General features: G+C 57.6%; 1 protein-coding gene across 9 annotated transcripts in view; it reads right to left on the reverse strand.

Moving 5' to 3' along the window:
- The window catches only part of GRIN1 (glutamate ionotropic receptor NMDA type subunit 1), a 39,809-nt gene that overhangs the window by 5,944 nt on the left and 18,959 nt on the right, over positions 1 to 14,906 (reverse strand). For 4 of the 9 annotated variants that reach the window (XM_075170223.1, XM_075170222.1, XM_075170221.1 and 1 more), the window contains 13 exons: positions 14,028 to 14,172; positions 13,845 to 13,928; positions 12,544 to 12,679; positions 11,529 to 11,656; positions 11,180 to 11,344; positions 10,739 to 10,857; positions 9,950 to 10,062; positions 9,292 to 9,440; positions 8,357 to 8,514; positions 7,728 to 7,889; positions 5,837 to 5,946; positions 4,544 to 4,689; positions 1,816 to 1,926 (listed from right to left, as the gene is read on the reverse strand). In XM_075170223.1, coding sequence (XP_075026324.1) covers positions 1,816 to 1,926; positions 4,544 to 4,689; positions 5,837 to 5,946; positions 7,728 to 7,889; positions 8,357 to 8,514; positions 9,292 to 9,440; positions 9,950 to 10,062; positions 10,739 to 10,857; positions 11,180 to 11,344; positions 11,529 to 11,656; positions 12,544 to 12,679; positions 13,845 to 13,928; positions 14,028 to 14,172 — 1,726 coding nt within the window. Of the gene's footprint in view, positions 1 to 1,815; positions 1,927 to 2,396; positions 2,910 to 3,020; positions 3,113 to 4,543; positions 4,690 to 5,836; positions 5,947 to 7,727; positions 7,890 to 8,356; positions 8,515 to 9,291; positions 9,441 to 9,949; positions 10,063 to 10,738; positions 10,858 to 11,179; positions 11,345 to 11,528; positions 11,657 to 12,543; positions 12,680 to 13,844; positions 13,929 to 14,027; positions 14,173 to 14,906 lie in introns of those variants that run through there. The other 5 variants (XM_075170225.1, XM_075170218.1, XM_075170216.1 and 2 more) reach the window with 4 other exon arrangements.

The raw sequence follows: 14,906 nt of genomic DNA on the forward strand, positions 1-14,906 counted from the left end.
TTTCCCCCTCCCCTGTGCCCACCATGGGCACCGGTCCCCCCAGGTGCCCACTGCACCATGATGCTCCTGGTCTTCTAGGACAGGACCCCTTGGTTTCCTAATCATGGAGTGGTTCAAACACAACAAAACCTGGGGGTCTACTCAGGACATGCTGAGGGTCCCCCCAGCAGATTTTTCTGCAGTTTTTTCTCTCTGTTTTTCTGTGCATCCAACCTGTCCCTCCTCCTCCTCACTCTTCCCACCTTCTCCCCCCTGCACCATCCACCCCATCTCTGTCTCCTCTCCCCCGGTCAGGGCTCAGGCCACCAAGACACAACCTGCAACCTTCCTGCAGAGCTGCTTGGGGGGTGCAGCAATGGGGAGGGGGGACCCCAGATGTGGCGGCATCACTGGGACAAGGTGCCACCCAGGGGGCATGGAGGCAGTGTGCAGGAGATGACAGGGATGCCCGTCTTCCCTGTAGGGTACAGGGGATGAGTGCGGAGAGCGTGGGTCCCCCCCTACGCCTGCCAGGCTTCGAGGTGACAGTGAGAGGAGCACTTTGTGCGAGACGGTGGCAGCCAAGCCCGGCCGAGGGCTCAGCTGTCCCCGGGGCCGTGTCCCAGGGGTGCTCCAGGAGCTTCTGGGGATGGACCCTGCATTGGTGTCAAAGGCAGCTGCCTCCATTTCGCACACAGAGCCGTGGCCCCGAGACCCCCTGCGGTATCGCATGCTGCTCCCCGAGGCGCCCCGAGCCTGCGGCCGGGGACGGGCCACCCCGCCGCGGGGGGCCACATCTCCCCGCGCTGCTGCCGTCCCCCCGTTCCCGCCGTGCCTCGCGCCTCAGGCAGCCTGGCGGGGAGCCTGCTCTGAGCAACCCTGGGCAGAAACCCACCGGTTGCCCCGGGGAGGCGATTTCAGCATGCCCGTCGCGCCGGCAGGTCGGGCAGCAAAATGCAGCGGCCGCTGCCACACGAGACAACAGAGTAGCCACAGTGCAGAGTGTCATACAACAGACGGCAACATGCAGAGGGACACCGGCTCAGTCCAACAGACCAACAGCCCAACCTGACGCTGAAGAGTGTCTGAAGCTCCAGCACGAGCAGACACGTTTGCACATTTGGAAACAGCTGGCTTTAGAGGCAGCAATTTGGAAATTTTCTCTGGTTACGTGAGAGCAGTTTTACTCCGAGGCGGAAAGCACAAGTTTGAACCAAGGTTGGGTCTTTAACAACCTCCTCTTTCAAGCCTTTGCGTCTCTTTTCTAGAGCTGCGTTACTGCTGACGATAACCAGAGACAGCTGTCACTCCTGTGCCGAGGACTACGTCCCGAATGCTAATCGTCACAAACAAAAATCACATGTAGAGAATGCGACACGCATGGCTCTCGGTGAGGTGACACGGTGCCCAAATTAAATCGGGGTGATTGTTTTTAGGCATACAATGACAAACAGGTACAGGAACACTCAGGAACGGAAAAAAAAAAAAAAAATGTCATCGGTTTCAAGAGGTCAGCACCGGTAAGGTGAGCGAAGCACAGAGAGGAACATCAGAAATCATCCAGGCAAAAAGAAAACAAAAAACAAAACAAAAACTTGGTTGCATCTCCCAACTCATCACAGGACTCCAAGCCACCTCCTGCCTGCCCTCCAGGATCCCAGCATCCTTTCAGGTACACGGGATGACTGACTCACTGACTCACTGACTGACTGGTGACGAACATGAGCTATGCATGTACACTGGCAGCTTCGGGATGGGTGTGTGGCAGTCGATGGGATGGCAGAAGAGAGAAAGAGAGAGAAAGAGAGAGGGCAGAATTGTTCTTCTTCCTCTTACCGTATCCTTGGAGGACCTACGTCTCTTGAAGCTGGAGGCCAGGGTGGAGGTGATGGACCTAAAAGTGGCTTTCTTTTTAGGGTCAGGTTCTGCTCTACCACTTTTTCTATCCTAAAATGAATATGTATAAGTGATTAGATCTCTAGTGTGTTGTTGGAAACGCTAAATCTATTTGAATACTGCCCCGTGTCATGTCCTTCATTCAGGTGAGAAAGCTACTGGAGGTGTCCTGTCACTCCCAGTCCTCCAAGGGCCTCCGTGACCCACGGCTACAGCACGGCCGCCACACTGCTACAGCTACGGGGCCGGCCTCGCGTCTGGAACGCTGGAAACCCCTCTGGGGAGTATCCCTGCTCTCCTGGTGTCTGCGTCCAGGCCGGCACAGCTGACCTCGCTTCTGGGGATGCTCTGCCTGGCGCCCTGCCCCTCGCTTCCACCGCTAGCCTGGCTAGACCGAGAGGTGAGATGCTGCACCTACCACTAAAAAAAAATTGCTCAGGGCCTTTTCTGAGGCTGAATCCTAGTGCCACAAGAGAGAGAGAGGACTGCATTGAAAGAGAAGTCATTGTATGAATATTCTGTAAAAAAATGTATTCAAAAATTTAAATGACGCAGTTGTGCAAAGCCGAACGTGGTTGTTGGTGGTGGGTTTTTTTTTTCCCAAAGTAAAACGGGTTGAAAAAAACCAAGGAAACTGGAAGAAAAAGAAAAGGCAAAAAAAAAAAAAAAAGGAAAAGAAAGGGAGGAAGCAAAGCGTTAGCGCTATGATGTCATCGGGGTCGGGATGAACTCAAAGAGAAACAGAACTGAAAAATGTAGCCATTGGTGTTAGCGAGTCGGACCTGGTTAGCGCAGGCTGGGAGCACCAGCCGCCATGGTGCGGGGGCAGCGAGCCGTGGGGACCGGCCGCGCTCTGCGGCGGGCGCTGAGAACGATTCCTCCCCAATTGCTTTCGTGCCAATGAGTGTGACCTTTCCGACGGGGGACGGAGTGACCAGGTCTGGCTCTGCTACCGCACGGGGGTAACCAAAATGTATCCCGCTGGTGCGTAGAGCATGCTCGGGGATACATTTGCTCCTCCTTCTCAGTTCTCTCTTTTGCGGACATGCACAAACGGAAAGGAAAGCAAGATGAATGGAATGAAATGTCTTTTTCTTCCATGGCATCTTAGGAAATAGCCATGGCAAAACTGTGATCCCAAAAACCATTATTTTTGTTTGTTTGTTTTAACAAATAAATCTTTCCACTTGCCTACCTTCTAGCAATGTACCAGATACTAGTGCTCTGACGTTTCCTCCTGTGGAAAAGTCTTACAATGTCAAACGGCTCTTTACCATGAGGCTGTTTACCCCCACAGGGCAGCATGCTTTGCTCACAGTCCCACAGACTCTGCCCAAGGACCCAGTGCAGTATTTTCTAGAAGGTTGGCAAGTGAAAAATGGCAGTGCGACTAGTGTGCTCTGTCCCAGCAGCCTTAACCCCCTCGGTGCTGCTGCTTTTTGGAAGCAAAGGGGAAAAAAAAGAAAAAAAGAAAAAAAAAATAGAGAAATGGCTTTTCCGCGACTCTTATCAGTGAACTGAACCCAGCGAGCTCTCAGGATACAGCAGCCCGGCCTCGTGCTTCCCTCGCTGCTCTTGGGCAGGTCGCCTCCACCCGGGCAGCCCACCCGCACGCCCCAGCCAGCGCTGCTCCCGCAGGGCCACCGCTCCGGGCTTCTTTTGGGGTCCCCGAGCCTCATTCTCTCTCTTTCATTCACTGGCTCTGCTGCGAACGGCAGTCTCCTTTAGTCGCCTAAAGGATCTCTTGCTCTTTGAACTCCGGTTTGCTTCCCCACGGAAGAAAAGCAGCCCGGGCAATTCAGAGAGAGCCTCCAGCTGCCCTAAACTGGGGTTTGGGGGCACCGTGGGGCTCAGTCCCAAAAGCAACCGGGTAAGGGAAGTGTGAGGCTGGTGGCCCATGGACAGGCTCAGTGTCACTGCCAGGCACCACGGACCCTCCCGGGCTCCCCTGCCTGAGCGGCACAGAGGTGTTTCAGGGATGGGAGAAGCCGGGGAGAGCAATGGCCCCACGGAAGGGGCCCGGGGGAGCCTTGGCGCTGACAGGCACCGGCATTGCTGGCTCCCGAGTGGGGAGATGTCCTTGTCTCCAAATGACAAGAGCACGCACCACCTCTTTTTGGAGTCGGTCCCAGGTGTGACAAGGGCTACCACACCCCCAGGGAGTGGGCAGGGAGGGGAAGGCGATGGAAACCATCCCTGGAGCATTTCTCCACCTGAGCACCGGGCAGGGATGCCCAGTGGCAGCGGATTAACCCTCCTGTCTGCTGGTGAGCGCGGCCGGAGCTGGGCAGCGGGGCGGAGCGCCTGCAAAGGGAGCCGCCGGCACCGCTTCTCGGCCAGGGCCAGGCGTGGCTCCGGCACGTGGTCCCCAGCAGAGCAAAGTCCCCGTCCCGAGCACCGCTGGGGGCATTTGGGCCAGGTCTCTGTCCCGGCTGGAGCTGTGCACGACACCTCCCGGGAGAGACGGCATCGGCCAAGGGCAGCTCCCGGGGACAAGGCAGGGGCCCTACAGCTTGCTAGGCACCCAGTAATGCCCGGCTGGAGTTACTGGGGTGCGGGGTGGGAGACAGAGGGCCCCATGCTAATCCACAGCTCTGCATTCACTGATTTGGTGAAGGAATGGAAAACGCACCTGTTGGAGATTTGCTCTAAAAACGGTTTGTCCTACCTGCAGGTTTTTCCTCCACACATTAACGGCCGCAAACGCCAGCTGCATCTGCTTCCTCCGCGCGTCCTTATGCCTTTTGTAAGCTATTTCTATGAATATTAAAAATATCCCGGCAACAATACCTCCAGCCACCAGCATAAACACACCTGAAATAAGCAGGAAAGTTACAGGGGGCAATGGAAATTGCACCACGACACTTCATTTCCTCTGAATCACGCTCAGCAACAGGAGCATCTGCCAACCCAGGGCCCTCCCGGCCCCCCGCCATCCCCCCGCAGTCCTGGAGGGGCCGGGGAGGGGAACCCAGCAGAGCAGGGCAGGCGCTGCAGGTTGGGCACCCGCAGTGATGGGCAGAAAGGTGATGGGGTGCTGGATGTCCGTGCAAGCTCCTGTCAGTCGGGCTGTGCTGCAGCGATGCTGGGGGCAGGGACGGCACGCTGGGTGCTGCACCGAGCACCGGGGCAGACCCCGTCCCCTGGGGCTGTGGGGTCGTTTGCACCAGAAACCCAGCTCTGGCGCTCCTGTTTGGCTCATCGGGAAGGACAGACAGGCACAGAGCTCTCTGTGCTGTCCTCAGCTGGCTGCAACCCTCAGGGCTGACATTTTGGGAGGGGTGTCTTGAAGAGACGGAGCAAAGTGCCCCCTCTTGCGGTGCTTCTTGCCCTCGCCTGCGGTGCCAGCGAGAATGGGGTCCCATCGGACACCCCTCGTCCCGCATCGCCACATTGGCTGGGTCCCATCAGACACCTCTCATTCCACATCGCTGCAAAGGCAAGCCTGTCTCGGGGAACTCGCAGTCTTTGCAAAGAAGGACCAAGAAAAACCCCCTCTGTATCGTTTATCCTCCTCCTGCCCGCTGCCCAGGGCCAGCCAGCTCCTCAGGGCTGGGGGGCTGCCCCTCGCCACCAGCTCCCTCCTGCAGCAGGGTCCACGCTCACCTCCGCGGCCGCTCTCGCCTCCCCCGAGGTGCTGCTCCCCTCTCTCTGCCTTGGCGACAGCTCTGATTTCACTGTGACAGCCGCAGTTTGGCCAGAGCAGAGGGAGGGGAGCAATGTTCAAAGCAGGACAGCCCCACCGATGAGAAAGCCACCCCAGGGAAGGTGGGGAAAGCTTCGTGGAGCTGTTTCGGACAAGGTGGGATTGGAGCCCAACACAGCAGCCTCCCAGCGCTAGGAAAGCACAAACCCAGAAGAAGCAGAGCTTTGGCCCGAGAGGAGAGCCCCGGAGAGGAGAATGTCTTGAGCGAAAGCAGGCTACCCAGCGAAGAGGAAGAAAGAGGTTTGCAGAACAAACCTGCCATATTTTCAAAGGTGAGTGTTGCTGGGGCATTGCTACGGGAATCACACTCCTGATACCTCACCCAAGTCTTGTCCAAATCCTCCATGAAGCCGTTCTCGTGGGACCTGAAAGCACAAGGAGACAGGACAGAGTAGTCACTGGGGACCAGCCGCAGGCAGCTGGGGCACATGCTCTTTGTGCCTTCGTGCCCTCCGTCCTAGGACTCTGCACTTGCCTGCAGCCTACAAACACACAGACCGATGATGTGCGTGTGCACGCTTGTGTGTGCACGCCTGGCTGACTGCGTGTGTGTGCACACGCATGTGCGCGTACGGCTTTTGCATAGAGAGAGTTTGTGTGGCCTGTCTGCGGTGGCTGTCTGTACTGCATGTGTGTGCATACTGCCCTGTGCTGCCATGAGCCCCGTGCATGGTGCAGCGGGTGCGAGGAGGCACCCACAGCTGCCTGGTGCCACTGCCCCATGTCTGAGAGCGGAAAGCTGGCCAGCTGCTGCCACAAAGAGCCAGGTGTAAGCTCGGTTCCAAGGGGAGGGTTGGAGCTGACGGGTGTAGGCAGGGCTCAGAGAGAGTGCTCGGAGGGAGGCTGCAGGTAGCTGACACGAACCACATCCCCGGTGCCCTCCTGCGCAATCCCCCCACCTGCCAGGGCCACTTGGGAGCTCAGGCAATGCTGGACCCCAATCCTGTCTGGTGATCAGCAGCACCCTCTCGAGCAGGGCAGGGGAAGAACTGCTGCCTGGCAGCTCCCAGCGGTGCACGGCGAGGGCTGGGGCTCCCCAGCAACCTGGTGTCACAGCCTGGGAGGAAACAATCCATGTCCCCGCAGTGCCCGTCTCTGCCTGAACAGCTAGTGGGGATGGAGGTGGGCACAGATCCCCTGCACTTTCCTCCCTCTTGTTCCTGGCACATCCCCAGCACCTTCCTGGGCCACCTGTAGCCCACCCTCTCTCAGGAAGACACCAAGGGCTCCTGCTGCCTCTCCAGGCTTCTCACATTGTTGCTCCAAATCCCATCTGTCCCGCTGCCACCCATCCCCTTGGTAAGACCACCCCACAGACGGGGTCCCATGGCTCCCTACATTACCCCAGGTCCTGCCTGTGTCTTCCACAGCCTGCCCATCCTCTTTCTCAGGCCTTTCATCTCTGCATCTTGGGCAGAACCCTGGTGGCTTCTGACCCTGTCTCTCTGTAAAATTAATCTCACATGTCCCCCTCCCTCCACTTGCTGCTTCGCAGCTGCCTGTTACTCCATCACCACATTCCTCGTCTGCAATGAGAGTGGCATTTCCAAACTAATACAAGGAAATCCCATAATATCAGATTGACTTTGGTACCCCATGCTGCAGGCTCCGGATGGTATAAAAGCCTTAGTTGGACTCAAAGGGGTCCTGCCATATCTCTGCCTAACAGGAATAGCCAGAGTTGAAAGAAAAACCCCTGGACGATGAAGCCAGGGCAGCGCAATGCTACCGGCCAGGCTGAGCTCACCGGGAGCACCCCTGGGGAACTGGCAGCACCCCTGCCTGCTGCTGCAGCCCACGCCCTGCTCACAAGGACCTGGCGCTGGATGGCCGCGGGGCTGCTCTCTGCCAGCTTTGCCTACGCTCCTACGGCCGAGCACGGCTCCTGCTCCCTGCCCTGCTCTGCTCTGCCCTCCCATCAGCTCCATGCTGCTCCCCCAGCCCTGCGAGACGGAGCTGGGGCTGCAGGTGCCCACCCCGCTCACTCAGGCACATCCCCTTCGTCAGGAGTGACACAGCAGCCCCCAGAGCCCCTGTCCCTGCAGAGGGTTTGGAGGATGGGGTGGCAGTGCCTGGCACGAGGCTACTTGCGTGCTAACACATGCAGCATTTGGGGCAAGCCCCATGCCGAGAGCCGTGTACGGACTTGAGGATGGCCAGGGAGACGTTCTGCTTCCACGGGCTGTCCTTGCGCATCCCAATCCCAAAGCCGGAGCGGAAGAAAAGCTCCCCCGTCGTCACCAGGTCACACTTCTGGGAGGCCTCGAACTCCAGCACCGCCGAGTCCCAGATGAAGGCATGGAGCTTGCTGGACACCGGGAGAGGACAGACAGGTAAGGTTGGGCAGCCCAGCATGTCTGCAGCCACCATGGGAGCAGCGAGGATGCTCCCAGCCCTAATTTAAACACTGATTAGCATCACCCTCCTCCCAGCAGGGTCTGTCTATGTGCTGCTGGGAGGCAAAAGACTTGGCAAAATTTTGGAGGAGGAGTGTGAGGGGTTTATATGGGATTTGAAGCCACCCAGCCTTGCACAGAAACAACCGCAGAGGCCAGAAAGGGAGGCCATGGCCACGGCCGGGGCTCCGAGTGTGCCTTTCCCCACAGAGACCTTGTCCTCTCCATCCAGAGACCTGGCACGCACTAGGACTAGGCAGGTCCCGTCAAGCCATGCTTTGACTGCAGCTCCCTAGGTTTGCATCAGCCCTGCTCCACCAAACTGCAGTCCCCCAAAACTCTTCCCAGCATGGCCAGAAAAGGTGCTGGTCCCACTCACTTGTCCCTCACTGCCTGGATGGCTTCGGCAGCGCTCTCATAGTTGTGCTTCTCCATGTGCCGGTACATGGTGCTCAGCTCCACCTGCCGTCGGAAGTAGATGTCCACCGAACTCTGCTTCACCGTGGCATAGATGAACTTATCAGAGGGGTTGCGCAGCTGAAAGGCAAGGGCAGGGCTCCTATTTCTTCTGTCCTTCAGCAGCCAAACTGGCTGACCCCAAAGCTATGTTTTCCATCCCCTTCAGGGACCTGTTTCCCAGAGAAGACCTCGATCTCCTCAGTGGGGCTGAAGATGCCATCGGGCAGTGGATGCCATGGGGCAGCAGATGCTCTGGGACCATGGTGGTGGGGCAGGGGATGTTATGGGACAGGGACACCTTGGCACTGAGGATGCAGGAGACCTGCGGATGCCATGGGGCTGGCAGCGCTGTGGGCAGAGGGTGCGGGATGCTGTGGGTTGGTGCTGCTGTGGGGTATATTCCTGCATGCCTGGGCTGTGGCTGTGTCCTTGCCAGAGTAGGAAATGGGTTTGAGGCATGCTGGTATCTGCTGAGAGTATTGACTGCACCACAGGGACAATTTCATTAGTTATAACTCATCCATAATGAATCGCTTCCTCGTTGGTTAGTGCAGGCTCTCCAGGAACTGGCAGGCGGTTTGGCTGGGCACGTGCTATTTCTGGACAAGGTTTTCCCTGCTGATCCCTGTGTCTGTCCGTTCCCACTCAGCACAGGGGCTCAGACCCACCAGCGACAGACCCAGGCAGAGCTACCCGGGGCTCAACCCCCTGGCACAGACCCACAACCATGTTAAAGCAGGGGTCTGGGTACTACAAAGCCATATTATATGAGCCAGGAGATACCCACTGGAGGCAACTCCTGCTTCTCTGCCCAGAGGTGGACAGGGAAGGGGAAGGCAAGTGAGGGGTCATTACCCGGGGGTCATTGATGCCCGTAATTCTCTCCTCAGGCCGGTCTAACACCAGGAAGGCTGCCAGGTTGGCAGTGTATGAAGCCACAATGATCATAGCGAAGCCAGCCCACACCATGCCAAGAATACGGGCAGAGAAACTCCGAGGAGCACCTGGAGGGAGAGAGTCAAGATCAGACTGGCACGACAAGGGCTTGACTTGCTCACCAGATCCACATCTATCCCACACGAGACCGATGGCAGCTGCAGATGTGCCCCGTCTATCTGCTCTGCCAACAGCCGTGCAAGGAGCTCCTGCATTGCCCACACCAAGAAAAACCCATGCCTCCTTCCAGGGCATGATGTGTCTCACCCTGAGCAGATGGGTAACCCTGGGCAGGAGAAGCAGCCCGAGAAGGACCCGTTTCCCACCACTGATGGTGAGAGGTGGCAGGATGGTCCGCACAGGGAGTGCCACACCCCCAGCATCACCGAATCCCCCACCAGCCCACTCCAGGGAGGGCTCAGGGAACAAGGGCTGTACCCATTCACCTGGGGGCACCAGCCCTGCCACAGAAAGGAGGCAGTGGAAGAGGGCATGAGCTTCTCCCCCAGCCCGGTGTGTCCCCCGGCTCAGGGCCAGGGCGTGGGGCAGAGCAGTCCCACTGCGTGCTGCAACGCACCTTCTCCGATGCCGGAGTTCAGCAGGACTCCCCAGGAGAACCACATGGCTGAGGAGAGGGTCAGGGCATCTTCCTCCTCCTCCTCGCTGTTCACTTTGAACCGGCCAAACGGGCTGGAAAACAAGACCGAGAGCTCTTCTCATATCCCTTATCCTGGTTCCCAGGCCTCTCTGCTGTGCCCTAAGTGTCCCGATGCAGCCCTACATCACTCATCCCTACAGACCGTGCCTATGCCCCAAACAGCTCTTCACCCCTGGTGTCCCATTGCCCTGCATGTCCCCTCTGCTGATCTGCAACCCTGTCCACCTCACACTGGTACAGGTCCCATCACGCTTCTCTGTGGGCCAGAAACATCATCTGATCCTGGCCATCTCCAGCCTCTCCCACCGCAACACGGTGGGCTCATGCAGATTAATCGCAAAAGCCCCTGGGCAAAAGCACGGGGCTAATGGGAGGGACAGGCTCCCTGCCCTTCAGAGGAGCTGCCTTGGGGCCAAGGAAGGGGACTAACTCAGAGCCCAGGAGCTGACAGTGCCCTTGGTCAGGCGTCAGCACGGCACCTGGTCTGACAGGCATATTCCCACCTATCCAGGTGCCGGGTACCCCACATATCCATGTCTCTCAGCTTAGCAGTAGCCAGAGAGGCCAGGAGCCTCAGCCCAGGGCTGGCGGGGCAGAGAAAGTGGGTTTAGCTCCCACGAGAGCCTCCTGAAGGACCGCAGGGCTGTGCCTGAGCAAGACCCTGCGGGGACCCAGGGGACGGTTCCCTGTCTCCTTCAGCGCACTCACCTGAATCGGTCTAAGAGGTACAACATCACCGCCACCACGTGCACGGACAGCCCCACCAGCAGCCAAAGCGTGCTCTGGAAAGGCTGCATGAATGAGTCCAGGGTGCTGCGGGGGATTTCCTAGCACACAGGAGAGAGGTGAACAGCGCTGGCACCCGTCACGCCTGCACCTTGCCCGCCTGGCTGGGCTCACGAGGGCCCCTGTCCTGCTCCGAGCTCCTCCCGCTCTGCTACACAGGAAGGCTCAGGGTGGCTGAGACAAGACCCAGCATTAAAACCAGCAACCTGGAGGCTGGCATCCCACAGCAAAGGCTGGGATTTGTGACGGCTGCCCTGGGGTGGGCAGCGGGCAGCAGCTGGGGGAGCTGGGCATGGTGCAGGTATGGCATGTGTCTGCAAGCTGGGGAGCAAGGGGCACCTCCCCTCCCATCCCAGCCCATACCTTCTTCACAAGGATGGTCAGGCCCTGGTACTTGAAGGGCTTGGAGAACTCAATGTACTGTGCCCGCTCGTTGTTGATGGTAAGGGGAGCCACAATCATGTCCGCCTGGCCGCTCAGCAGCTCCCCCATCATCCCGTTCCACTCCTTCTTGTTGCTGTTGTTAACCTGCCAGAGAGCCAGCGCAGGATCAGCCCACTGCCCTGACACCTGTCCCCCACCAGCCAGGACCCCCACACACGTGGCAGGCGCCCTGCACTGCGCTCCCACCCCACCCCTGCTCTGGAGAAGGGCTGGGGATGTTTCAACACATGATACAGGCAAAGAGGTATCACAGGCTGCCCAAACTCACCCGCTCTTGGGTACCAAATTTACCATCAGCCACCAGGTGAACCTCGTAGGTGAAGTTCATCACCCCTGCCAGCCGGATGAGCAGGTCGATGCAGAAGCCGTAGCAGCACAGTGCCACGGTGGGGCGGCCTGCGGGCAGGAGAAAATGGGGGGGGAAAGGTGGAGGCAGCCCTTTGCCAGGGACCCCATGCAGGACCCGCGGCTGTCCCCAGCGAGAGCAGCCACCTGCATGGCTCTGGTTTCATATGAGATGTAATCACTTTATTCAGGTAGGGCCATCCTTGATCACCCTCTCCCACTGCCTCCATCGCCTATGGGTGCTGGCAAGCTGGGGGCAAAGGGGTCTCTTTCATTTGCTATGTCCCAGTTGAGGTGGGGTGAGAGGTGGTGCTACCGACCCACGGTAGGGGATGGAGGGGGTTTGGTGCATGCAGGCTCTGCTGGAGGAGTGCTGACATGAACCCACCAGGTTGAACACAGCCTGGGACACAACTCGGGGTGGGTGGGGAGTTGTGCACAGGAAAGGGTGATGGGCCAAGGGGATGCACTTCAGGTGGGTTTGGGCAAGCCTGGCATTGCTAAGCAGCTCACACCCCCACCAGGTGATCCTGAAACAGGCTTTCCATAATAAAATGGTTTGAAACTGGTACAGCAGGTGCTAATGTGCCTTGGGGTTCTCACTTCTGCTTGAGATCAACGCAAAGAAAACTAAAGCGTGTCAGGAGACAGAAACATGGGATACAATCCCCGAAAACAGCCCTGGAGCCCACCCAGAAGAGAGACAGGAAGAAAGTCATCTGTTGGTGTCAAAAACCTGAATCCCAATGGCCAGTTATGGCACAGCACTACCGACGGGAGGGCGTTTGGGGGCTGAATGTGCTGTCACCTTTCTGTTCCTCACCCTCTGGGCCTCCTGTGCGACTGAGCACCCTCCCTGGGGACCCCTCTTGGGATGGGAGGCTTCATCAGCTGGGTGGGCTGGGAGAGCTGCTGCGCTCACCACCAGGCCAAGTTACCTGGGATGGTCTCGTTGGGTCCAGTGCAAAAGACCTTTTTCACAGGATCTCCATTGATGGTGAATTCCTCCCGGCACGTTCCATCTGCTTGCGTGGGCTTCACATACACAAAGGGCTCTTGGTGGATCGTCACGATCTGCGGGGCGAAGCACAAACACCTGCTTGCCTCTGTTCCCGCCCAGAGCTATCTCCCCATGGGTGGGGAGCTGGGCTGCCCTCTCCATGCAAGCATGGCCAAAATGCTGTGGTGCTCTCCTCAGCTGCCATCTCAGCACGTGAGACCACTCAGCCCAACAGCAGGACTTGGCTTTGACACGAGGAACATTTGCTTTCCCTGCACCCAAGATGAGGAACAGCCATATCAGCATTCTCCTTCGTGTGGCACTTTCACCTCAGCCTCAAAGCCTTTCACACCCCTCTCCCTAACAGCAGGCTGATGAGAGCCACCGCATAGCCAGGATTAGTGCCCTGAATGGTGCTCTAGACACTGTCACTCTGCCCCAAGCTAATGCAGATATTTCAGTCTTGCCCCGGACCTTTTCAGTAAAGCAGCATCCCAATGCATCTGCACCACCTCTGCAGGAAAGCGCTCCGGTGGGCATGCGTGATTTCCCTTGCCTGGGCAGGACAAATGAACAGTCATACTGGGAAGACTAGCCTGCCCAGGACCCAGTCACTAAAGGGGCTGCTGGGCTACACTTAAGGGAAGGGCATGAGAAGCAAAGCAAGAGTGGAGGGACCTTCTTCCAGTGTCACCTCCAGCTTCTGGCCATCAGCTCTTCAGGGATTTCCTGAGCCCAACATTGCAGGGCTCCCTCCCTAGCTTGTTTAATCTCCTTTTGAACCTGTTTCCTTCTGGCCTCTGCACTGTCGAGCAGCAACGGGCTCCAGAACTGAACTATGCCTTGGCCAAAGGAGCCCATCCTTCTATTTTCTGCAAACCTGTGCCAGGTGCCCTCTGGCTCCCAAGCCATGAGGAATGCTGAACACCTTATGCCTCCATCCCTTCTCTGCTGTTCTCTCTCATATCCCCTTTCCAGCTGCCTCTTTCCAAACCAAAGGATGCCTGCCGCCCTATCTAGTTTGTCTCCAGCTGGAAGTTGTGTGCAAGCTCTGAACACCCTCCAGTACCTTCTCTAAGTTGTTCTGCTAAATCCACTCCGAGATGGCAGGTGCCCTGGGTTTGCAAATGCTGCTGACAGTTGCAGAGGCAGCAGTGGAAGCGGGAGGCAGATAAAGTCACAGCCCTGCATGCAGAGAGCTGAGGAGACCTGTCACCGCCTAATGCCATTTGCTGTTACCTTCAACTTGGTCGACATCTGATAGCCTTGAGGTTTCTCAGTTTCTCCCCCTGGCCAGATAATCTTCCGGTCATTGGTCAAGACCTACAATCAATCCCAGGGGAAGGAGTTAGACATGAGGCCATAGGCAGACACCCCAGGGCACTCATCCCTCCTACCCAACCTCTCCAGGCCTGTACGTACATGGCTGCCATTGTAAATCCCAACTTGAACCAGTTTCCGATTCTGCAGGTTCATGATGCTGTAGTTGGCAAACTTCCTGTCCCCATCCTCATTGAATTCCACCCGTCCAGTGACACCCTCTGAGTACTTGGAGGACATCAACACCCTATGGAGAGAAACACAGCGGGGCCAACCTAGAAAACCTGCTGTGGCCATTGAGACACCTGAGAAGGCATCAGAAAGGCAAAGGCTTTCTCTCAGTTGTCTGCCATATGCCCACTACCCTATAGAAGTCCAGTCAAGGCTCCTTATGGTGTGTTCACCGCCCTGTGGTCATCCCCTCCTGGTGGATGGAGTCAGTTTCCCGAATGTTGCACTACCATATCTGTTGTCATTGCCCCTTGTTTTCCAGCAGATCGGTCCCATTCCCTTAAGGTATGATCTGTCCCACAGCACCCAAGGACACCTTCCTCTGGGGGTCCCTTGGTAGCTGTGTCCATGCCACCGCTCCTGGTGCTTCTGTCTGGCACCAGCCCATCACAGCCCGGGTAATGCCCCAGGCACGCACATACACCACCATGGGGTGAACCAGTCCCGCAAGCCCTGGAAAGACGATAGTGAAGACACAGAAGAATTGCCTGAGACACTTGCAGTGCGCCATAGAGAACAACTTCAAATAGCTCATGCCAAAGATTGTGTTGCTGCAGAGGATGCCAGAAATTTTTCTAAAATAATCTCCAGGCTTTGCAGGTCCCATGGTCAGCAGAACCCAGATCTACGGAAAGGGCATCCCACAGACACCACGACCATGTCTGCAGAGAGCAACCCCTGGCACAAGATCCCACTGCCAAAAGCAACACCCTGGTGCCAGGTTGCATGCTGCAGAGAGCAGCCCTCCCG

The sequence above is a fragment of the Calonectris borealis genome, chromosome 21 (assembly GCF_964195595.1).
Source record: "Calonectris borealis chromosome 21, bCalBor7.hap1.2, whole genome shotgun sequence".
NCBI lineage: Eukaryota > Metazoa > Chordata > Aves > Procellariiformes > Procellariidae > Calonectris > Calonectris borealis.